General features: G+C 44.4%; 1 protein-coding gene across 1 annotated transcript in view; it reads left to right on the top strand.

Annotated features, from left to right (window-relative positions):
- ATP8A2 (ATPase phospholipid transporting 8A2) overlaps positions 1-24,143 on the top strand; it is a 419,645-nt gene that overhangs the window by 225,539 nt on the left and 169,963 nt on the right. The window contains 2 exon segments of the mRNA XM_056858410.1: positions 14,228-14,411; positions 18,646-18,756. Of these exon segments, the coding sequence (XP_056714388.1) occupies positions 14,228-14,411; positions 18,646-18,756 (295 nt within the window).

Raw genomic sequence — 24,143 nt, 5'->3', positions numbered from 1 at the left:
CTGCACTTTCCACCACCGCTACCAATAATGCTGGAGGGCGGGCTGTGTTAGTCCGTGGCAGAGAACATAAACAGGAGCCTTGTGGCACCTCAAAGACTAACAGAAGTTTAGCCTAGCATAAACCTTAGTGAACTAGATCCCAAGTGAGCTGTGGTCCATCAAATTTTAAGGGAAACTAAAACTATAATCACCTTTAAGGTGCCACACAACTCCTGTTGGCCATCAGTCCTCCTTTCCCACTCCCCATGAGTGCAGATTTTTCCTCTGCCATTTCACTGCATGGTTATGGGAGCCAGTATGGTGTAGTGGTTAAGAGCGGTGGTTTGGAGCGGTGGACTCTGATCTGGAGAACCGGGTTTGATTCCCCACTCCTTCATATGAGCAGCGGAGGCTAATCTGGTGAACTGGATTTGTTTCCCCGCTCCTCCACATGAAGCCAGCTGGGTGACCTTGGGCTAGTCACAGCTCTCTCAGCCTCACCTACCTCACAGAGTGTCTGTTGTGGGGAGGGGAAGAGAAGGGGATTGTAAGCCGGTTTGATTCTGCCTTAAGAGGTAGAGAAAGTCGGCATATAAAAACCAACTCTTTGTCTGCTTCTGCTGGTGCATATACTTTTGAATATTTCAGTTGGCCTGATGCACTTATAGTTTTGCATCACTGCTTGGCTTTAGCATGAAGTGCTGGTTTGATGCATCAGAATGAGACATTGCATACAAGTCCCAGTTGAGAGCTGTATCTTACATATCACTCCGTGTCAACACAAACTGTGCTTTTCATTGGAGACAGCTCAGATCGGAGTCCTCAGGTTCGGAGTAATCAGGTTGTGAGGGTTAAGCAGGACCCTCATGAGCAGCCTTCTTTGACATCGGTGGGCTGGCTCTGCTTCACATGGCCCTGCAAGTGAAATGTCATGGGTGTGTGAAGCAACCCAGCACTCTTTGCTTCTTGAGATTAATGTGCTCGAAGAGTAAGGTTGCATTCTTGTCTATAGGGCATCGCTCAGTTTTTCATACTTAGTGCTGTATTTGTGTTTCAGTTTATATTCTTGGGAGGCCAGTGCAATCTGTCTTCATGAAAAATGGCTGGCCTTGCCTAGCATTCTTCATGCATTCTTTAAGCCCTTTCAGCCAAGCTTCGTAGGGCAGAGTTTGTGGCTGGATGGAACCAGAGTGTGGCTGCAAGCACCGAAGCAGAGTTGTATCACCGACCTAAGCCAATTAGAAATGTAAAATAAATACGACTCTTCCTGAGAGCCAGTGTGGTATAATGGTTAAGAGTGGTGGTTTGGAGCAGTGGACTCTGATCTGGAGAACCGGGTTTGATTCCCCACTCCTCCACATGAGCAGCAGAGGCTAATCTGGAGAACTGGATTTGTTACACATGAAGTCAGCTGGGTGACCTTGGGCAAGTCACACTCTCTCAGCCTCACAGGGTGTCTGTTGTGGGGAGGGGAAGGGAAGGTGATTGTAAGCTGGTTTGAGTCTCCCTTAAGTGGTAGAGAAAGTTGGCATATAAAAACCAACTCTTCTTCTTTTTACTGGGCCAACTTCTGTCAGCATTAGAACAGTGACACTCGTGAGTTACTCAGAATTCTCCTGCAACACTGACGGAGACCTGTGTAACCAAAAAGCTTTCCTTGTCTTTACACCAACATCCATTGACACAGAAGAAGTGTTGCTGTTCCCGTTTTGCACTTTTTGGCAGGCAGTCTGTATCCAATTCTGCAGCCTGAAGTACAGGCCCTTTGACTCATTAAAAAGCTGTAAAATATAATGTTCTAGTAGCACTACTTGACAGGCTTTCTGAAGTGTAGCTTCCGTGATATATTAGTGCATTTTGCTTGCTTCTCTTGGGATCACTGTACACTGTTAAAAATCGGTAAACCTGTACAAGTTTCAGGTTTCAGTCCGAGCTGTTTCCCATCCCAGCCTTCCCCACCGATGAGAACAGGCATGGTATGTCGAAATACTAGTGTGTATTGTAGTAAAAAATGGCACAAAATATATGTTAACATCAATGAAGACATGGCCAGAGAGGACCTTGCAAACATTAGCAAGACACTTTCAAGGAAGTGGCATATCAAATTAACATGTTTTATGTTAAAGACATTAAGGTATTTAACTATGTTATTTTAATCCCTCATGCATCATAGAAACAAAAGGATATAATCTCATATGTTTAAAGCATGGCTTCCCTTCTCACCTTCCTTTGTCACAAGAGTACTTTTAAAGATTAGACAGCCGGGCGTGGGGGGGTGGGAGAACATACAATAATAAGATTTCAGTGAAGAAGGAAAAGGTGCATAAATCACTGTGGATTTGATTCATTCAATTGTTTTCTTACACATTGGATGCAAATAAGTGCAAGGGGAGCCAGAGGTGGAAAGCTTTGTATGTGTGCACAATAGCTTGGACAACTGGATATTAGACTTCTTGGGGGTGTGGATAGTCTCACAGCTAAGGCTACTTTCACAAGAGATGCTTAAAAACGATTCTCTGAATTTCATATATCTGCCAGATAATGTCATGTTGACTTCCATTCAGAGTGTTCTGATATAAATGTTCTTTTCTTAAAAAGATTACAACTGCCTTTTCCTGTAGTGGAGACGCCATGCGTCTTCCACCATACATTCCAGTGGGGTAGCGATGTTAGTCCACTGCAGCAAAAATAGAAGAGTCCAGTGGCACCTGAAACGCTGGCAGTTAAATTGTAGCAGAAGTTTTTGTGGGCTTGAGCCCACTTTGTAAGATACGGTAAATTCTCAGCCAGCAAGATTTTTATACATAAAAAGACATACATAAGGTCTTAAGGTTGTTGTGACTTTGGAATCACTGTGAACTACATATTAGAAATAGAGGGACAGAAGAGTCAACTGCCTTTCCGAGATGATGTGGGAAATACAAGTTTTTGCTCCTCTGGTGGTGTGAGCCAGCAGAAGTCCACCGAGCACAGCCCTGAGATGTTTCTAACCACAGCTGGCTGCATGGTGCTCCTGCCATCTAGAGATAAGTTGAGGGAGAAGCCATGGTTCAGTGGAAGAGCCTCTGCTTCGCATGCAGAAGTTTCAATAGCTGACATCTCCAGTTAAAATGAACAGACAATGAATACGGATAAGGCAGCATATAATAAGAGGTAGAGATATTTTATGTTAGGTGATAGCCTTGTATACGGTGTGAAGATGATATAACAGCTGTATTTAAAAAAAATTATTTATAAAATAAAAAATTACAAAATACAGACATCAACCATACATACAGTATATTGAACCTTCCAAAAAGTGACACATGTTTACTGCTTTCTATAATAACTGGGTTATTTATGAATCTCCTACTTAAGAATCCCTATTATAAAATACTCCAATATCCCTTAATTAAAATATCATCTATTGGCTGGTGATTTTTAAAATTAATCCAACCTATTTTACTACTCCTCAACATCTGGTCTACTATTTTCTTTAGATAACCAACAATTCCTCTAAACAACGTGTTTAACATAACTACATGTTGAATCTATGATATAACAGCTTTACTGAAGCTAAGTAGGTCTTAATCAGTACCTGAGTAGGAAACATTCTGTGTAATCCTAAGTAAGATGTACAGAGTTTCATCAGGGAGGGAAAGTGGACTATAAATGTTGGAAACAAATAAATTCCTCAAAGTGTGGCTTTTAATTATACAAGGAATATGTGTGTTCATGTTCCTTAGCATATTGTGTGAAAATGTTGGGTGGTAACCTACCTTGGCTGGCTGAAGTTCTGTTGGAAAAAGAACCACTTAATTTGGAGGAAGCATGCTTAGGCTGGAGTAAGGTTTCAGACTTTGCTTAGTGGTGTGGTTGGATATTAGCCATTATGATCGCCTCCTAGATTTTTACCGAGTAACATCTTAAATGGTAAGAATGTAACCAGTTTCTTGTTCAACAGCTTTTTTTTAACCTGCCAACACTGTAATGCAGCACACAGTTGTCTGAACATATAGTGCAATGGTTTTGTTCTTTTGGTTAATTCAAACAACGAACCACAGTTTGGGAAGCAGGAAGCCTGCATGGTTGATGAACACGTAAAGACTGGGATACTGAGCAGCAATCCAAAGTACAGCTGGTATAATCTATATCTTAGTTGCTCTGTGATTCACAGTGCCATCCTAAGCAGAGTGACACCCTTCTGAGCCTGTTGACTTCACTGGACTTAGAAGGATGTAGTTTTGCTTAGGATTGCAGAGGCCGTATCATAGAAGGCAAATGTGAAAGCTACCAAAAGGTGACCAATCCATGAAAAGATGGACTACAAAGTGAAGAAGTCTAGACTACACCAGTGTGTAGCCAGCGTGGTGTAGTGGTTAAGAGTGGTGGTTTGGAGCGGTGGACTCTGGTCTGGAGAACTGGGTTTGATTCCCCACTCCTCCACATGAGCGGCAGATGCTAATCTGGTGAACTGGATTTGTTTCCCCCCTCTTACACATGAAGCCAGCTGGGTGACCTTGGGCTAGTCACACTCTCTCAGCCCCACCTACCTCACAGGGTGTCTGTTGTGGGGAGGAGAAGGGAAGGGGATTGTAAGCCAGTTTGATTCTTCCTTAAGTGGTAGAGAAAGTTGGCATATAAAAACCAACTCTTCTCCTCCTCCTCCTCCTCCTCCTCTACTTTGGTCTGCAGGTGGAGGGCATGTCATATTTTCCAGTGCCTGTAAAACCTTTTCCCCATGTAGTAAACCAGCACATTATGAAGAGAGCTGTCAAAACTTTAGCCACCTGCACTACTTTACCTGCTTGTACTCGGAAGTGGTAGAGTTCTGAAAGCAAGCATCTCACTTTGCATAGTGCATAGGTGGAGATTTCATACTTTCAGTGTTATTATAAAAAATAAAGTAGCTTCTAAGCAAAGCTATGAGAGAGTTCAGATCTTGTACCCTAATCTCTTTTTCTGGGAAAGGGGAAGCTGTTGGTGAGTTTTGTGAAAAATGCTACTATACAGGTATGCATTTAGTCTTTACAGTTTCATTTCACATACGCAGTTGGATGCTCAAAAAATTCTGAGTGGCCACAGTTCCTGTTTACAAGAACTAACATGAAGAAACTGTTTGAAGTGTTGCCTGTCTGAGCTTTCTGCGGACTCTGAATATGCAAACAGTTCAGTTTTCCCACTAAGTGAAGTGTAAAACTCACAAGATGCACACACGGTGTACACAATGAAGCCTCTGTCATATGAAGTAGCTTGTCCCCTAACCTGCTACTCTCCATGAAAAGGGTCATGTCCCCATTGGGTTTCAAATAAGCGAGGTTTGAATAACTAACCATCTGGCCTCCACCTAACGTCTGGCACTGAAGAGATGCAGTCTTTGCGCCTATGGCTTCCCCCCCAGTCAGGCTCTTTCTCTTGTCCCTGAGTTGTGTACTTCCTTTCTGAGCCCTCTGCACAAATAAAGGAAATCTCCAATATATGAGCTGCCTGGTTTCCCCCTAAAGAGCATTCATTCTTAAGCCCCCTTTTTTGTTCCTTATTTGGTCTGTCTCCAGGTGGTGTCCACTTATTTGGAGACCACCTGGGGTGTCAGTGTTCACAAAGCCCTTCTAACGCCTTTTCACTCGTTACTTCTTTTTAGGAGTACACCTAAGATTTTTAGGCAACTAAATGTTGAACATAGGAATGTAACAAACAGGTGTTTGAAAACATCTGTATGGTACAGATAAAATTGCCAGCACCCCTGGATTATCGGCAACTCCTTGCTGAAGTTAAAGCCTGTGGTAAATTCAGGTATCTGTATAAATGTATCCCAGTTCCCAATTTGAAGTCTAAATTCACACAAAGTAGCCAGAAAGTAAGCAAGAAAATTTTCCTCCCTCCACTTGACTCCTGTGTTAAAAGAGCTGCTGGCTGAGGTTCTACACTTGGTTGTTAAAGACATGCCCCCAATCTGAGCAGTGACCCACACAAAAACTATAAGAGAGCCACTGCTTGCTGCATGCCCACTGCAGGAAAGTTTCCCCAGTGGGGGAAATAGCAACTTCTCAGGGGCCACTTGAGGTTGGAAAAACAGTTCACTGGGGAAAGCTGAACCCCAAGTCCCAGTCTGAATCAGGCCCCCTCATGCCTGGGAACTGAGTTCTGAACATGCAACTCCCAAATCTTGTCCTGTTGGCTGGACCTGAGGAAAGTGTAATATGTAGTTAGGCCCTCTGCTGTGCAGTTTTTCCCATGACACATTAAGCTCAGTATTATACAGAATACTCCACCCCTTGACAAAGGTTGTCTGGGAGTAATCCACATCCCATTGAGCTCAATGGCAAAATGATCACTGATTTGAATTACTTTGAGTTGCAACATAACTGAAACTTGAAGCTGAACTGGGAGAAAGCCCTTCCTTACACCTGAGAGTCATATTCAGGAAAACTTTGAGGAGGAAGCAGCTGAGAGCTTATAAGTCTCCAGAAACCTTACCCTCATCTGGGAGCATTCTTGCATTCAGGAGGAATGTTGTGCTTTGGGCAACTCTTGTGGGAAGCAGTTTGGAAATTAGACATCCCCAGCCCTGCATTCGAGCGTGGTGTAGTGGTTAAGGTGTTGGACTAGGATCTGGGAAACCAAGGTTCGAATCCCCACTCTGCCACGGAACCTCACTGGGTGACCTTGGGCCCGACACACTGTCTCGGCCCTGACCCTGGCAAGTATTTGAATGGGAGACCTCCAAGGAATACCGGGGGTGACGTGGAGGCAGGCAATTGCAAACCTCCTCTGAACGCCTCTTGCCTTGAAGACCCCATGGGGTCGCCATAAGTCAGCTGTGACTTGATGGCACAAAAAAAAAAAAAGGCCTGCACTCAGTTGAAGAAAAAGAAGAGTTGATTTTTATATGCCGGCTTTCTCTACCACTTAAGGAAGAATCAAACTGGCTTACAATCACCTTCCCTTCCCCTCCCCACAACAGACACCCTGTGAGGTGGGTGGGGCTGAGAGAGTGTGACTGGCCCAAGCTCACCCAGCTGGCTTCGTGTGTAGGAGTGGGGAAACAAATCCAGTTCACCCGATCAGCCTCCGCCGCTCATGTGGAGGAGTGGAGAATCAAACCCAGTTCTCCAGATCAGAGTCCACCACTCCAAACCACTGCTCTTAACCACTACACCATACTGGCTGAGAGGAGTGTCTGCAAACAAAGTGAGACGTTGGACCCGATATCCAAAGTACTTGATGTGTTTTTATTACTGTTCAAGTGTAGGTGGTTTTCAGCCTACAGACCGCACATAGTTTTGAATACCACTTTGTTCAACCTAGCTAAGACAGTGAGAGCAGCTGCCTCCACACAACATCATGCACTTTCTAGGCTTTCCCTCTACTGAGTACATCCTTTCTCCAGCCTGGTTCAGCAAAGTCTTTCCAGGAAGAATGCATCCCAAGCACATTAGCAAACCATTGGGACAGGATGGTGCATGTTATAGAAGGCCCCGCCTACATTGACACCATGTTCCTTCCTTCAGCCTCCATTGCTGCCGTTCCACCAAAAGGCTAGCTTTTGTGGACTTAAACAAAATGGTAATTGCTATTGTGCTGTAAGGGGGGGAGGAAGTCTTTTTCACTGCAGCAATGGAAGGGGCTAAAGATAGGATTTCCAACCTCCAGGTGGAGGGAGGGGCCGTGGCTCAGTCATAGAGCATCTGCCTGGCATGCAGAAGGTCCCCGGTTCAATCTAGGGACTAGGCAAGTAGGTGATGTGAAAGACCTCTGCCTGATACCCTGGAGAGCCACTGCTGGTCTGAGTAGACAATACTGACTTTGATGGACCCAGGGACTGATTCAGTAGAAGGCAGCTTCATGTGTTCAAGTGGCACCTGGGGATCTCCAGCTATTACTGCTGATCTCCAGACGATCAAGATCAGTTCCCCTGGAGAAAATGGCTGCTATGGAGGGTGGAGTCTATGGCATTATACCCTGCTGAGGTCCCCGCCCTCCCCAAACCCCTGTCAGAATAAACAAGGCTGACATATTAGTATCTGAACTGAAAGGTCTGAATCTAGATCTTGACCATCTAGATTGGAGAGTACCTGGAAAGTCCCTGACTGATGTCATACTGTAAACCAGCCTGAACCGGTTTAGACCTGGGCTGATGCAAGGTCTTGCAAGAGGGCAGTGAGTCAGCACTGACCTGATTGGTGGCTGGTGGGAAGCAACGGTATGTATGTGTATATCCCTGAAACTAGTGTGTGGGAGAATATTGTGGATGGAGTTCGTGTTGGAGATTGCTGTGAATCTGAACACTGTAAATAAATCAAGCACTGTTTTTAGTAGCAAGGATCTCTGGTGGTTTTTCCTGGGACATCTGACTAATCCGCTAGCTCCTGCGACAACCCCGCCCTCCCCAGGCTCTGCCCCCAAAATCTCCAGGTATTTCCAACCCAGAGCTGGCTGCCCTAGCTAAAGACCTAGAGCCAAACTAAAGAAAATGGTTTAAAATAATTTGGGTCCAGGTTATGCAAATAATTCTCCCTCAGGACCATTTTGGCTTGGGAAAATGGCACAGGAAGGTAAGCAGAAGACTCTGCTCCCCCCCCCCCCCACAGCCCCAAGCTGAATCAGGGCCCTGCAGGCTTCAAAAAATTACATTCCCCTTAGCTGCCGTGTGGCTGCAAGGAAGGCAGGTCAGGTCTGGGGAATCTGGACCCCACTCGTTAAAAACATATTATACTTTGGCCCCTTTTAAACAAATGTTCAGTTCAGTTCAGTTTGTTTAAAGTCATTTGACCAGCAAGTATCAGTACATTAAACAAATAAAAACTGGGAACCCAGAGGAGTTAGTAGATCGTGGGAATACATCATTATAATGTTATAGCACTACAGCACAATTTTTTGTGTGTCGTCAAGTCACAGCTGACCCCGTAGGGTTTTCAAGGCAAGAGACATTTAGAGGTGGTTTGCCATTGCCTGCCTCCACGTCACAGCCCTGCTATTCCTTGGATGTCCCCCATCCAAATACTAACCAGAGCCAACCCTGCTTAGCTTCTGAGATCTGACAAGATCTGAGGCTATCCAGGAGCAATTACTGTTGTTTTTTAAAGCCCAGAAAAGCTGCCGGGTGGCATGGCTCAGGAAAAAAAACGCAGGGAAAACTCTGGCTGATGGAGGCAAGTGCACAAATGCGCACAAAATGCCTACGTGGACACTCCATTGCCAGTTCAAATGCCTCTGCATTCATAGTGGTGATGACAAGGAAATGGCCAGTCCTCACCCTGTGGAGACAGACATCGCTCACATTAATTCCCTCTCCCCAAGCATATTTTTTGCAATTCATGGCCGCAGAGGTAACGTTGAATGCTTGATGGCAAAACTTTCCAGTACACTCCTCGGTGGCAAAAAAAGTTAACCGCCTCTGTTAAAGCATTTTGTGTTGTTGTTTTTAAACTTAACCCTTTTTCTTTAGCTGTTTCCCACCTTCCTGCACTGCATTATGGTCTGGAAATGGTCAACTTTGAAAATTACTAAGATCTCTTTTCTCAAGCGTATGAAGGTTGTTTTTATGGGAGTGCAAAGATGTTGCAGGGGGTTTGCTTTCAAATGAAATAATTACCGCTATTCATGTGGGTAAAGGTAGTTGGCTTCCCTCCTTGGCTCACGGGACACCTGAGGCACATAACTGATGTACTCCACATATGCAAACCTCTGTTTTGGCTCCAACTCTGTCTGGAGTTCTCACTTTATGGGTTTCAGTGAGGGATGAAGCGTAATTTTTGCCAGCATTTCAGTTAAGCGGAATACAGAAATGTTAGAATTTAATACCGATGACCATCAGAGTAGCTTTATTTATCGATTATTAATTGCCATCTCTGCAGTTTTGATTGTTAGTAATAAGGTCTGTAGTTTGTTTTGGAATAAGGTTGGACTAAATCATATATTTTTTCTGAGGATTTAACCATGTCCCCAATGAGAATTCCATGCAAGAAGATATTAGGATTAAATGATTTGGGACTGCTTAGCCAAGTCTCCCTTCCCAACCCCTATTCTTGACCTGAATATACTGCTAGTCCTTCCAGATAAGGATATAGCTAGAGGGGTATAATAAGGATATAGCTAGAGGGGTAAAATAAGGATATAGCTAGAGGGGAGGGGCTGTGGCTCAGTGGTAGAGCATCTGCTTGGCACACAGAAGGTCCCAGGTTCAATCCCTGGCATCTCCAGTTAAAGGGACTAGGCAAGTAGGTGATGTGAAAGACCCCTGTCTGAGACCATGGAGAGCTGCTGCCAGTCTGAGTAGACAATACTGACTTTGATGGACCAAGGGTCTGATTCAGTATAAGGCAGCCTCATGTGTCCATGTGTGTTCAAGAGAAAGAATGCAACCAAGAACGACAATAGAAACATCCAACTACTTTTCTCTGTGGAACTGCTCCTTACAAGCAAGGTTGCTGTGTGGACCCAAAACTTTAAGATGTTCAAGGTTTGCAAAGTACACAAGACCTGAATGCTGAGTTGCAAATCGGTGTACCAGGTCTTACGAAGACAAATGAATGTTACAGGATCAGCATCACAACCCGTGGCTTTGTGTTAGTATCACCAGCAGACCAAGGACCTTGCACAATCTTAACAGCATGTGTTAATCCTCATACGCCAGCCTCATACACCATCTGGTTAGTGACGAAAGTCGGACGGGAGCAAACAGGTGCAGAATAGCAGTTGAAAGTTGTAGAGCTCTGGCGAAACTTTCCACCTCTCGTCCATCATTGTGTATAGTACCAGCCAAACTTCGTTGAAAAGTCTCCAAAACCATGTCATCGGCATTTATCAGTGCCTTTGCCAGATGTGGCTGTGCACAAAGCCCTTAAGCAGATGTCATGTGATGGAGGGTGTGTGTGTCTTGAGATGATTCACAAAAATGCATCTCAACAATAGCCTCACGTCTCTTGTGGAACCAGCTTTGCTGGTGTAATGCTGTTGCCTAAAATAGTGGGCTGGAGAGAGGCTTCCAATGTTGCTTAGTGGAGTGGTAGTATACAGGGTTGGATCCAGATTGAATTGGCTGGAATTGGGCTGGAGAGAGGCTTCAAATGTTGCTTAGTGGAGTGGTAGTATACAGGACATTGGGTTGGATCCAGACCGAATTGGCAGTTTCCTGCTGCACAGACCCTTCATGCCATTCCTCTGGGTCCCCTCTTCCCCCGGAGCAGCATTTCAGGGATATCAGCTCACCGAAGTAAGAGGAGGAATGTAGGAAAGTTCCATTCTGCCATTGGAAACTTTAGTCTGGATCCAACCCATTTTTCTGCTTGCACCCACCATGCAGTGGATGGTACTGAAGATGCTTCAGTTTGGGCTTCTCCGTGCACTGGTCCCAGGTTGCAATTTGATGTGGTCAAAAGTGTCCATGTAGAGCTGTGAAAAATACCTGAAGGCAATATTGCTTTCCCAAAGGCATTGGGGAAATGTTGCTTTATAATATTAGCATGTAGCACATTTTAAATCGTGATGTTTGGATTCGGATGACATGCTTAGGTGGTGGAGCTGCTTTATACAGAGGCTTTTCACCCATTTTACCCGGTGCTCTTTTCTCTCTGTTGCCATGGTTCTCTGAGGCCTCTCCCGCTACTATGCCTTCTGATGTTCTTTGACTCAGCGGTGCCAGGGATTGGACATGGGTCATGGAACATGGCCATAATTAGATGAGGAATAGAGAATAAGACTGCTGATATCATACTGCCCTTGTACAAATCTATGGTGAGACCACACTTGGAATACTGTGTACAGTATTGGTCACGACACCTAAAAAGGAGAGCTTGAGAAGGTGCAGAAAAGAGCACCAAAATGATTTGGGGACTAGAGCAACTGCCCCATGAGAAGCGGTTAAAACACTTGGGGCTGTTTAGCTTGGAAAGAAGGCGGCTAAGGGGAGACATGACAGAGGTCTATAAAATTATGCATGGTTTGGAGAGAGTGGACAGGGAGAAGCTTTTATCCCTCTCTCTTAATACTAGAACGCGGGGTCATCTGCTGAAGCTGGAGGGAGAGAGATTCAAAACTGATAAAAGGAAGTATTTCTTCACGCAACGCATAGTTAAATTGTGGAACTCCCTGCCCCAGGATGTGGTGATGGCTACCAACTTGGAAGGCTTTAAGTGGCGAGTGGACATGCTCATGGAGGAGAGGGGTATTCATGTCTACTAGTAAAAATGGATACTAGTCATGATGCATACCTATTCTCTCCAGGATCAGAGGAGCATGCCTATGATATTAGGTGCTGTGGAACACAGGCAGGATGGTGCTGCAGCAGTTGTCTTGTTTGGGGGCTTCCTAGAGGCACCTGGTTGGCCACTGTGTGAACAGACTGCTGGACTTGATGGGCCTTGGTCTGATCCAGCAGGGCTTTTCTTATGATCTTATGGGACTCCTCACCTGTGTTTGCCTCTCTGTTAAGCCCCGCTGCTCTGTGTGCCCCTGTTTTTGGAAGTAAGATGGGTGATTGCTGGAAAGGGGGCTTTCCATGGTGATACCTTGTCTGCGGCATTCATTTCCTGTACGCGGCACCTACTCTTTTGACTTTTAGGTGCCGGCTGAAGACATGTTTATTTTGCCGGGCATGAGGTGATAATTAGCATTCTCTGCTAATTCTAAGTACAGTTCCACTGTTTTAATTCTCCTTTAGCTGCCGTTTGGCCGCTTAGTTGTTGTTTTATATATTTTACAATTGCTGAGAGTTTTTTAAATTGTTATTGTTATTGGCTTCACTGTATTTTCGTGCGCCACCTCAACAACGTCAGTTGTGAGACAGATTATAAGCCTTCTAAAGAACACTAAAATCATGAATTCTAGCACTGAGCCAAAGTCCCCTTCTTTGGATTGACACTGTGGCAAGAATTCAGACTTTCTATAGATGGTCCAAAAACTGATATAACCAAATAACCTGCCTTTTGGTCCTGCTGTGATACTTCAGCAGGGTTAGAGGTACAAGACCATTCCCACTATATTGTGTATGACGGTCACTTTTCAAGCTTTGTATAGTATAATTATGAGGTTGAACCATCCTTCTAGGGTTTACATGTAATTCATTTGCAAAAGAATGATTTGCAAAGCATTCCAAAAGTCATCTGATCTTCATGGCTCTCACCAGAAATAAGAATTAACAATCCCTGCTTTGTACACGTAACATGAGATGCACGTGAGAGCCAGCTTGGTGTAGTGGTTAAAAGCAGTGGTTTGGAGTGGTGGAGTCTGATCTGGAGAACTGGGTTTGATTCCCCCACTCCTCCATATGAGAGGCGGAGGCTAATCTGGTGAACTGGATTTGTTTCCCCACTCCTACGCATGAAGCCAGCTGGGTGACTTTGGGCTAGTCACACTCTCTCAGCCCCACCTACCTCACAGGGTGACTGTTGTGGGGCGGGGAAGGGAAGGTGATTGTAAGCTGGTTTGAGTCTTCCTTAAGTGGTGGAGAAAGTCGGCATATAAAAACCAACTCTTCTTCTTCTCTTTCTCCTCCTCCTCCTCCTCCTCTTGTACACATGTAGCTCCTGGTTCTTTGTATCCGATAGGCTTGCTAGATAAGAGGTTGCCTGTTGGAAGAACACTCTGCCTTATAGAACTGGGATTTTGACAAAGTAGACTGTTTTCCTATCCTTTATCCTCTTATCTAGAGGGCACATTTGTGACATGGCAGAATTCCACTAAAATGTGTCCCTTTATGAGGGCACCACTTTTCCTTTTCAAATATGGCATCCTTGTATGAGTTTCACAGTAAAAACTCGGAACTGAAGTAGCGGGCATCTTTCTCAAAAACTTCAGCAGAGAGATGGAACAGAGAATATGCGGTGATTCCAACTCAAGACTGGGGGCCCAACATAGTGACAAGGGGGAAAGCTTGAAACATATGGTGCAACAGTTAAAAGTAAGGACTATTTTTCAGTAATCAAATGCATTCAGTCTGGTATTGCTGATGAGCATTACATTCACACAGCCACATACATTACTCTGTCACAGAACTCTTAAAATCTTTCAAATTTTCTTGCTTTCAATCTGTGTGTACGTTATTTACTTACAGAGGAGGAATAGTGTTCTGTTCTCTTTCGAGGTGTGCGGAGGGGGAGGGAGGGGAATCTTTGGCACGCGTTCGAAAGCTTTAAGTGTTGGATTAGGAAACTTTCCAGTAACTGCCCTTTTTATATGTCTAAATCTAGATTACAGCTGTCCCTCTGGAAAGTCATACGTAGCGCAGCATGTGGGAAAATCGACTGGTGTTTTCTCTTCTCTGTCCTAGGGTGTCTCCTCTGCAGAAGTCTGAAATTGTAGACATGGTGAAGAAGCACGTGAATGCCATCACCCTGGCCATTGGGGACGGTGCCAACGATGTGGGGATGATCCAGACGGCTCACGTCGGAGTGGGGATAAGTGGCAACGAAGGCATGCAGGCAACCAACTCCTCCGATTACGCGATAGCACAGGTCAGAGTCATACAAGAGAGCAGCTGCCTATCCTGTTGACAGAGGCACCAGTTGTGTAGGCAGCATAAACACCTCATTGCTGACCTAGAGGCCAGATGAATTTTTTCCTTTCTCGCTCCTTTGAGGCTGCTGGCCTCAAGCAGATACCTCAAAAGTGCTTGGGATCCATTCCACTGCACTGGGCCATGAGCCATCTTCTCCTGAAGGCTTAGGTTTCTTCTTTACTCACCACAGAACTTCAGACTTCTTCGTAATTGGGAAGAGAAGCCATCCATTACAGCTGTTGAGGCTCTTCTAATTATAACTTCCTTGCTCTGAACTCCAACACCTGTTGGTGAAACATTTTCCTGTTCGACCACCCTAATTGCTACTTTCATTTTTGTTTAAATTACTTCAGGATAAATCTGTTAAGGATGGTTTGAATCTGGTTCCTTAGATGTCACCTGTGGGGAATGAGAAAATTGCAATAAATGGCGTGTCTACGGTCCTTCCTCTTGGAAGAGAGTAGAATTTTTTATCCCTTATTGTCTAAAGTGTAACTATACAATGTTATCAAATAGCTCAATATAGCTGATTGATCAAGGCTTTGGCTCAGTGGAAGAGCCTCTGCCTTGCATGTAGACGGTCCCAGGTTCAGTCCTCAACATCTCCAGTTAAAAGGTTCATGTAGTAGGTGATGTGAAAGACCTTAACCTGAGACCCACTGCCATTCAGAGGAGATAATACTGACTGTGAATAGTCTGACTCAGTGTCCTTTCCTTGTAGCCCCACCTGGGAATATGGCAGCCTATTGAGGAAGATTGGTTATACCCCCTATCCCCCTCCCCCCCAAAATCATTATGCTGTGAGGTTGTAGTACCTCCCTCAAAGTATCCTGTGAAAAAGAGAAATTGAGCTTGGAGAACAAGATCTGAGGAAGACACGTGGGAACATAGACACGCATCGTTAAATTGTAGAACTCCCTGGCCCAGGATGTGGTGATGACTGCCAACTTGGAAGACTTTAAGAGGGGAGTGGACATGTTCATGGAGGAGGGGGCTATCCATAGCTACTAGTCAAAATGGATACTAGTCATGATGCATACCTATTCTCTCCAGGATCAGAGAAGCATGCCTATTATATTAGGTGTTGTGGAACGCAGGCAGGACAATGCTGCTTCAGTCGTCTTGTTTGTGGGCTTCCTAGAGGCACCTGGCTGGCCACTGTGTGAACAGACTGCTGGACTTGATGGGTCTTGGTCTGATCCAGCAGGGCTTTTCTTATGTTCTTATGTTCTTAGCAAATGCTCTGAGGCCTATTCCGTCCTTCCTTTTGGACTCCAGCCCCCTGGGACATGTGCTACCGCCAAACAGCAGTGGGCTTGCACTGCACATTCCTCTGTCCTGCCAACAAGCATGGACAGCGTTGAGGGCAGAACTGATGTGCTGCTCTTAGTCCCATGGAATTTGGGCAGACCCCAGGTGTTCATTTTGTAGAAATCGTTATTTTTCTGCATCTCTCAAGGTTTCTTTCCATTACGCAGGAATGCCACCGTGGCTTGTCCCTTCCTCCGTTTTTCCACCCAGTGCAGGGTACCCAGTCTAAAAACAGGTTATGTGATGCTGCAGATTAGAATAAACCTAGGAGGGTTTAGAAAGGAAACTGACCTTCATGGGAATTATTTATTCCTTTCTTGCAGACATAGTAATGATAGTGGAGTCACAGGTGTTTACTTTGAAAGCTGCCTCATAATCCTTAAAAAGATACTTCTGATCCAGTGATGCTAGATGTGGCCACATGTGGAAAAATCTGAAGCGTGCCAAAAGAGGAGAGATCATGAGTGTAAACCAAACAAATACAATTTAAATTTTGACCTGTTGCCTCGGAGAATAACTTCCACAGACTCATGGAAAAAGAGCGTATCTTGGAAACATCTCTTGTCCCGCACACTTCAGCATACTCCACTGACCCCGTTTTAGAGACTCCAACATGTAGAGATTTTTTTTTTTATGTAGCTCAGAAATTGATTGCAGATTTTATTGTTATTCAAAGGAGGAATCTATTACGCTCAAGTATCACTTTTATTATACTAATGCTAATAGAAATTCTTATTATATGAATATTGGTCTCATGTTTCCTGGGGGTGGTGGGGAGGACTAGATTATATTCCCTTTCCTGCATTTCACATCTTGTATAGCACTGAGATAATGAGTGCTGGCAGTCTCTGGGATGCCCGAGGCAAGCCCTGGCCGCCCGCCCCCTTGTGGTCCCCGGCTGCGCTGTGATTGATTCTGCAAGGTGACAAGCACCACAGGCCCGATTCAGGGCTGAATCCCACATTACCTTTTCAAATACACAGGTCCACGTTCCCATACAAGGAAAATGCACAGTTCCCCCCCCACACACACACACACTTTTCTAACATGGAAACGGAAAATTGCCGCAGCTCTGTAATTTTTCTTCCTGACAGGAGGTATTTACTGGAACGGCTTCCAATAGGGACCCCCCAAAAAATCCCACAGTGCCATCTACATCTGAGTGCACGCAGAAATACATGTTTGCCAGCTAGCCTCGCCTCCCCCTTTCCTAAATGTCTTTCAACTCTTCCAGAGCCCACGCATAAAGTGTTTTCCAGTGTTGATACTAAACTGCTCCACATGTCATAAGATCCATTCCAAGATTAGCCGAGGCCTTGGAATACTTTGTACCGATAATTTGCTACTGACCGAGCAAAGTGCCTTGCGAGCCGAAAAGGTTAGGTTACAGCTATATGGTAGACGGGCAAGCAAAGCCTTGGGTTCCAATGTCTCCTCGTTTGTGAAGCTTACTGGATGGCCTTGGGCTGTCTCTTAGCCTTATCTGTACAGCACCTTGTGCCCCTTGGCAGAAAGACGAGATGATGAGTAGCTAGATGAGAGGGAAATCAGAGCTCTCCGTGTGCATTCTTAAAAGCAAAATTAACAGCTATGTGGAGTCTCTAATTTGTAGCGGGTCACATGGGGAAGGGAGAGGGGTTTAATTTTTCCACCCATGGGTTTACTAATTGAAACTGGCCCCTGCTGCATTACACACGCATACGCCATTATTAGCCCTTGAAAGGAAAAAAGATGGACGCCTACCTTTTGCCTGTCTTTTTTTCTTCAAAGTGTTAGGGAAATGTCAGTTGCAGTTAGCAAAACCATGTGAGTCTGGAAGAGCAAAAATCTTTCTCCCCATAATCTGAATCCCTTTAATCTCTTTCTCTACTTCTAATCGGATTTGGGGTCCTGCATGACTAATTTTGGGTTTTTTTTAAACACTAGCTACCATTTCACTTAACAAAGTCTGAAGTTTTCTACCAGCCTAAGGAACCTTCCTCCAACTGAAAAGACCATTTCTCCAGAGAAACAGTCGCTCAAGTCAGATGGAGTTTCCTTACACTGGAGGAGGGCTTCATACTTTGCTATTGGAATGGTAGAATACGGGCCAATTGGGGAGATCTGATCCTACAACTCCCATCGTCTTGTCCATTTTGACCCTAAATGAACCCAGAAGCTGATACTTATAGTTCACAATTACTTACGCTGCAATTATGTGCATACTTACTCAAGATCCCACTGGAGTCAGTTGGACAATTCGGAGGCATTCTCATAGAAATTAGGCTCTTAGCCTTCTACTTTCAATTTCCAGCTGAGAGATAGTTCCCCCAACTTTTTCTTCTACCATGCAATGACTTTGAGGCAGTCATTCTGGAACGGAGATCCTGATGGAACTTGGTCTTGAAAATCATTTCACCATGAGCCAGTCCTCTCCCACTGAGGTACTTAGGAAGGTTCAAAAATAGACTGTTGTGAATCCATGCATGAGAAGAGATGCTATATGGAATTCTACCAGAAAGTACTGTCCAAAAGTTATAAAGGGATGTAGAACTTGTTGTGTGGATTGTCCCCAGGAGTGCAGATCTGCTCCGTGTATCTCCTTACCAGATCCCTTTTTCAGTCATGCTGTGGTGGATCTTTGTAGAACAAGATATTGGGAAAGGATCCTGAATGGAAATAGCATGCCAGTCATTTGGTGTGGGGTGTGGTGAGTGCAAGAAAAAAAATCACTGTGTGGTAGGACAAAAGTCATCTGAATGGATCTTGAATTCATACCATCCATAGTGAACACTATGTAACATTGATCGATCTATTAATAGTTATTCACAGTTCTTTTTGATTTGTATGTAAAGCGATACAATATATAATTTAATTATTTCCTACTTTTCCTTTTCCAGTTTTCATACTTGGAGAAGTTATTACTTGTCCACGGAGCCTGGAGTTACAACCGAGTGACAAAATGCATATTGTATTGCTTTTATAAGAACGTGGTTCTATACATTATTGAGGTAAGAATTACCAGAACTATAAACCTTTTTCATGCTTTGTAACTATCGGTTGGAAGTCACCCTTCCAATTAAGCTTGCTTCTTATATTCCTCCCTCTACATTTTGGACTGCTTACAGTGCTGTCCAATGGGTTGTAAGCTGTTTGTATGCGGAGGGGCGGTGGCTCAGTGGTAGAACATACCTGCTTGGCATTAAGATGGTCCCAGACTCAATTTCCAGCATCTCTGGTTAAAAGGGGAAAAGGTAGTAGGTTATGTGAAAGACTTCTGCCTGAGATTCTGAAGAGCTGCTGCTGGTCTGAGTAGACAATACTGACCTCGACAGACCAATGGTCTGATTTGGTATAAGGCAGCTTCATGTGTTCATTGGAATGTGTTATGTGAACAGCAGTTCAAGGCAAATTTTAACAATGTCATTCAAACCTCTAAAAAAGGGGGACTGAGGATCTGAGTAAAATCTGCTCAAACCGTAAACAACAGAGTTGCAGTTCCATTGCATGTGATGGTGTACGGGGCCCCCTCCTAACATAGTGAGGAGAGGGGGTGGCACCATTCATTCATTTTAAATATTTCTCTTTTCCTCCCCAGTGTGCACAGTTTATAAGAAGTTAAAGCAATAACCACAGTACAGCATGGTTTAGTATGTAGAAGCACCAATATGGGTGATGCTCCAACTGGGGTGTGTTAATAAGAGGAAATTTTCTCATTAAGCAGGGACTGTGATGGTATGTCTTATATTTTTGGTGTCTGGTCATATTTTTTTCTGGATTGTTCATATCAGCAATGTGCTGCTCAGCGGCTCCTTGGGTTTTTCCCCATGAAAGATATAATTAAATATATTTTGAGCCAAGTATAGTTATGTGGGTCATAATTTCTAACATAGCTTGCAGTCTGCAGCTGCTATAAGTGGTAAACAGTTGAACTATGCAATTTCTGAATGTTCCTAGATTTGTACAATATAAGGATGGTTGCTGCATTCTTCTGTCCCCAAGATGCCTGCTAGGATCCCAAATGGTTCTGGTTGCTTTATATATTCTTAGAGCTTGTTTCTGAATTGCTACAGATTTTTTGAAAAATTGCATTGGGTAAGCAATTGTTCTCTTGTACTGGGCAGTATTATTGGCTGAGTGGCTAACAGTGACATCTAAACAGAGGTTACACCCTGCTAATCTCATTGGGTTTAGAAGGATGTAAGGTTTCTTAGAATTGCACTGAGCCTCTTCATTTTCATCTAAGGATCCCCTAGTGTATGGGTGTCAAACATAAGGCCCAGGGGCCGGATCTGGCCCCTAGAAGGCTGTTACCTGGCCAGCGAGCCAGCTGAGACAGCCCCCCCCCATTCCTATCTGGGTTGGCGAGTCCGCTGCAGGCTCACCAGCTGAGACAACGACCTCCCCCAGTCCCACGGTGTCAATTATAAAACACTGTTCGATAAAAGAAAATACTGTGTTATTGTTTTAAGCATGTTTGTATTTTGAGTAAAAAATATCATTAATTGGCTTTGCCTGTGTCTTCTATAAAGTTTGTGTGTCTGGTACTTGGCATTAAATTTTATGGTACACATGGCCTGGCCCAACCAAGTGACATTTAAGTCACATCGGTCCTCGTAACAATCGATTTCGACACCCCTGCCCTAGTGCGTCCCCTGATGCATATGTGGCAGGACAATTGCAGTACACACCTAAACAGAGTTAATTTCAGTGGACTTAAAAGGGTATGACTCTGCTTGGCATTCTGAGTCTTACATGCCTTCCCCCGCTGCACATTAAACCCGTGCGGAGAACCAGGGGCTATGGGCATAGGCCCTGTTTTCACGGCAGCACATACATTTCATTTCTCATTGCAATTCATGTGCCTCCATGGCCCACGCCACAGCTAATTTATCCTCCTGGGCCCCATGCGAGCTGGTCCTAATTTTTCTGCTTAACTTCACTGGAGGTTTAACACCTGAAGAATACTCACAGCAAGCCCTGAGTAATTGAACCACACAGGAATGCTTCTGGAGGTCACATTGTGAGCCTTTTTGTTTCTTCTTAGTGAAGGGGAGATATTGTTGTAAAGGATGAAGCTTGAGGATAGCCAGACTTAGGAGTTACAGAAGGCTGCTTTTAGAGAGGGGACAAGCGTGGGTTAAGTAAACAGTGAAGAAATGTCTGAGAAAAACCCAGTGCCCTCTGCCCCCTCCTCCTGAGACCTCAGGGGTCATATTTCGACATATTTCTCAAGCCACTAAAAATGTAAATGCTTGCCCTTGAGCGGCAATTGGTGGCAACTGGCATTAGCATTTCATTTGCTAGAATTTGTCTGGTTTTTATGCAGTTTAGCCGTATAATTTTATAAGGATATTTTAAAGTGCACAGTGACCATTGGTTATTATATTATGCCATTATTTTTTCAAATAAAAATTACTAAATAATAGTGCACATATCAAATGCTGTGGCTGCAGCCATATGATTATCCTGTTGTGCTCAGTTCCTGGAGCTGGAAACCGAGACAGTCCCAGATACCACTGAAATCAATAGCCACTGAGCCACAGCCCCTCTCCCATCTTAAGCTCCTTGTACACAAACCAGTCTCACGACCAGCGGTCATTCCAACTGGCATGCCATGACTGGGGAGCCCGGGTCTGAAACCCAGCCACCACCCGATGCCCTCGGGCCAGCCCACGCTCTCTCATTCTGACATTCCTCAGCCTGGCATGCCAACTGACCTCAGATTTTAATTGCAACGTTTGAAAGTCAGCAGGTAAAACAACGTGAAGTGCTTTTTGCTAAATCCTCTTGCTTATGGTCTAGTTGTACATGCTGCGATTGTGAGATATACCTCTTCATAGAATCTGGCAGACACCTCGTTGTGCCATCCTAAGAGGACAGCTTGTCCATTTACGCTTGAACAAAGTTTAGCATCTCCAGTGAGGATCACGTTGTAGGTCATGTGAAAGCCCTCAGCTTGAGACCCCAGAGACTCCTACCAGAACTGTGATGGACCAGTGATCTGATTCAGTATAAGGCAGCTTCATGTATTCACCAAGCCTTCCGTAATCCCTTTGTAACTCAGCTGTGTTTACCAAATTCAGGAATGCAGTGAAGTCTGAGAAGGGGTATTAGTAGGGTTGCCAGGTCCCTCTTCACCAGCAGAGGAAGGTTTTTGGGGTGGTGCCTGAGGAGGGCGGGGTTTGGGGAGGGACTTATATGCCATAGAGTCCAATTGCCAAAGTGGCCATTTTCTGCTGGTGAACTGATCTCTATCGGCTGGAGATCAGTTGTAATAGCAGGAGATCTCTAGCTAGTACTTGGAGGTTGGCAACCCTAGGGCTGGCCCAATAGGCCCTTACTTCCTGGAAAACTATCAAGAGACCTAGAATTTGGAAACCTGCAGATATTTTCAGCCCTTTGAGGCAGATTCTCGCACCAGCTTGCCCAGGTAGAGGATCATACTTCTGTCGCAGCACTGTGAGAATCCTGTGCTGCTGTACAATTAGCTAAATGTTACGACTTGTCTGCCAGAATCCCCACCACAAACACACACAATTTGACTGCCGTAGATTGCATTGCCCACATATAGCTTTGAGCTGCTTAATTACAAGGCACTGAACTTCATACCTTTATGAATAATACAATCTGAGGTCTGAATCAGATACTTCCCATGATCTTCTATATCCTTCGTCACAAAGGTATACAAAGGCATCTTTTCTTGGTCGGGCACTTCCCATACCTGTGGATAGCTTTCATGCTTATTCTGCTCTTCACGGCAGTTAGAGTGTCATTAGTTAAAATTTCTCCTCAAAGTAGAATAATTTCTTCCTAATCATCTAATGTTTGAACGTGCACCAAGTTCCGAGATGGTTTTTAATGAAGCTCAAAAGACATGCACTCTTTATTCAGAGTGACTTCAGATTCGATGCAAATATAGGAGGGAAGAGGGCAAACAGGAGGTACGAATTCCATTTGCTTCCTGTACCTGGGCTTGTCCAGCTTGTCCAAAGTATAACTTTTATATTTACTTCCTGAGAGAGATATGAAAGCTCCTGATGAAGGGACAATAAGCTCATTTCTCAATGGGGAAAATGTACATATGGGACCCCGCAGTAGGTCAAATGGTGCCCCTCCCTGGAACTGTTTCTGGTTGTGGGGGAAAAAAGCATGTGGGTGAAGGCTGAAGCCCCTTCTCCAGGCATGCTGCAGTATTATTATTATTATTATTATTATTATTATTATTATTATTATTATTATTATTATTATTTCAACTTCTACCCTGCTCTCCCCAGCCAAGGCCAGGCTTACGAAGGGGTATAACATTCCCTTGAATAGATAAAACCTTAAAAACAACATTTAAAATAGCCCCATAAAACAATCATACCAAACAAATGTCTTACGTTATCTGGCGCCTCCGAGGTGTAACATAAGGCTACATCCGGTGAGCAGATGGATAAGATCCCAAATTGGAATATAGGGGGAAAATATAACAGCAGTGGAGGTTAGGGGAGGCCGGCATTTATATATAAGGGAACCGTAGCTGGCCTCAACCATAGGCCTGTCGGAATAGCTCCACATGATCCACACGAGGCATTATACACTCAAAAACTAAGAGCCTGCAACTCACTTCTCACTGTCACTCAGGAGTCAGGACAGATTGGGGACCCTGGATGAATGCATGGTAATGGGAAGCACAAGGAAACATTTCTTTACACAATGCATAGTTAAACTGTGGAACTCCCTGCCCCAGGATGTGGTGATGGCTGCCAACTTGGAAGGCTTTAAGAGGGGAGTGGACATATTCATGGAAGAGAGGAGTATTCATGGCTACTAGTAAAAATGGATACTAGTCATGGTGCATACCTATTCTCTCCAGGATCAGAGGAGCATGCTGAATATATTAGGTGCTTTGGAACACAGGCAGGATGGTACTGCTGCAGTCGTCTTGTTTGTGGGCTTCCTAGAGGCACCGGGTTGGCCATTGTGTGAACAGACTGCGGGACCTGATGGGCCTTGGCTGATTCAGCATGGCTTTTGTTATGTTCTTATGAACCTGTACCCCGTCTTCTGTCTGCTTCCGCATCATCTGAAGCCACTGTCTGAAGCAATCGTAGATAATTATGCTATCAGGGAGGGTTTGTCGGTTCACTCGGGAGCCACTCTGCTGTATATTTAGCCTTGTGGTAAACCCAGATCTGTCCCTGGATGACATTACAGATCTCCATCTGTGCCAGTGACTTATTCTTTCTTCACTATGTTTGAATTTTATACTCTACTATTACCATATTTTATATTAGCAAGAGATTTGCTTCACATCTGTTGGACAGATATGTTTCTCTAGAGCTGACGTGAAGCTTCTCTTATGACATACAAGTAAGAACCATGAAATATAGCTGATTACAAGTATAAAATA

This window comes from Euleptes europaea, chromosome 12 (assembly GCF_029931775.1).
Source record: "Euleptes europaea isolate rEulEur1 chromosome 12, rEulEur1.hap1, whole genome shotgun sequence".
NCBI classification, from domain to species: Eukaryota; Metazoa; Chordata; class Lepidosauria; order Squamata; family Sphaerodactylidae; genus Euleptes; species Euleptes europaea.
The sequence above is the reverse complement of the archived record's forward strand: the minus strand, read 5'-3'. Positions and strand labels throughout refer to the sequence as shown.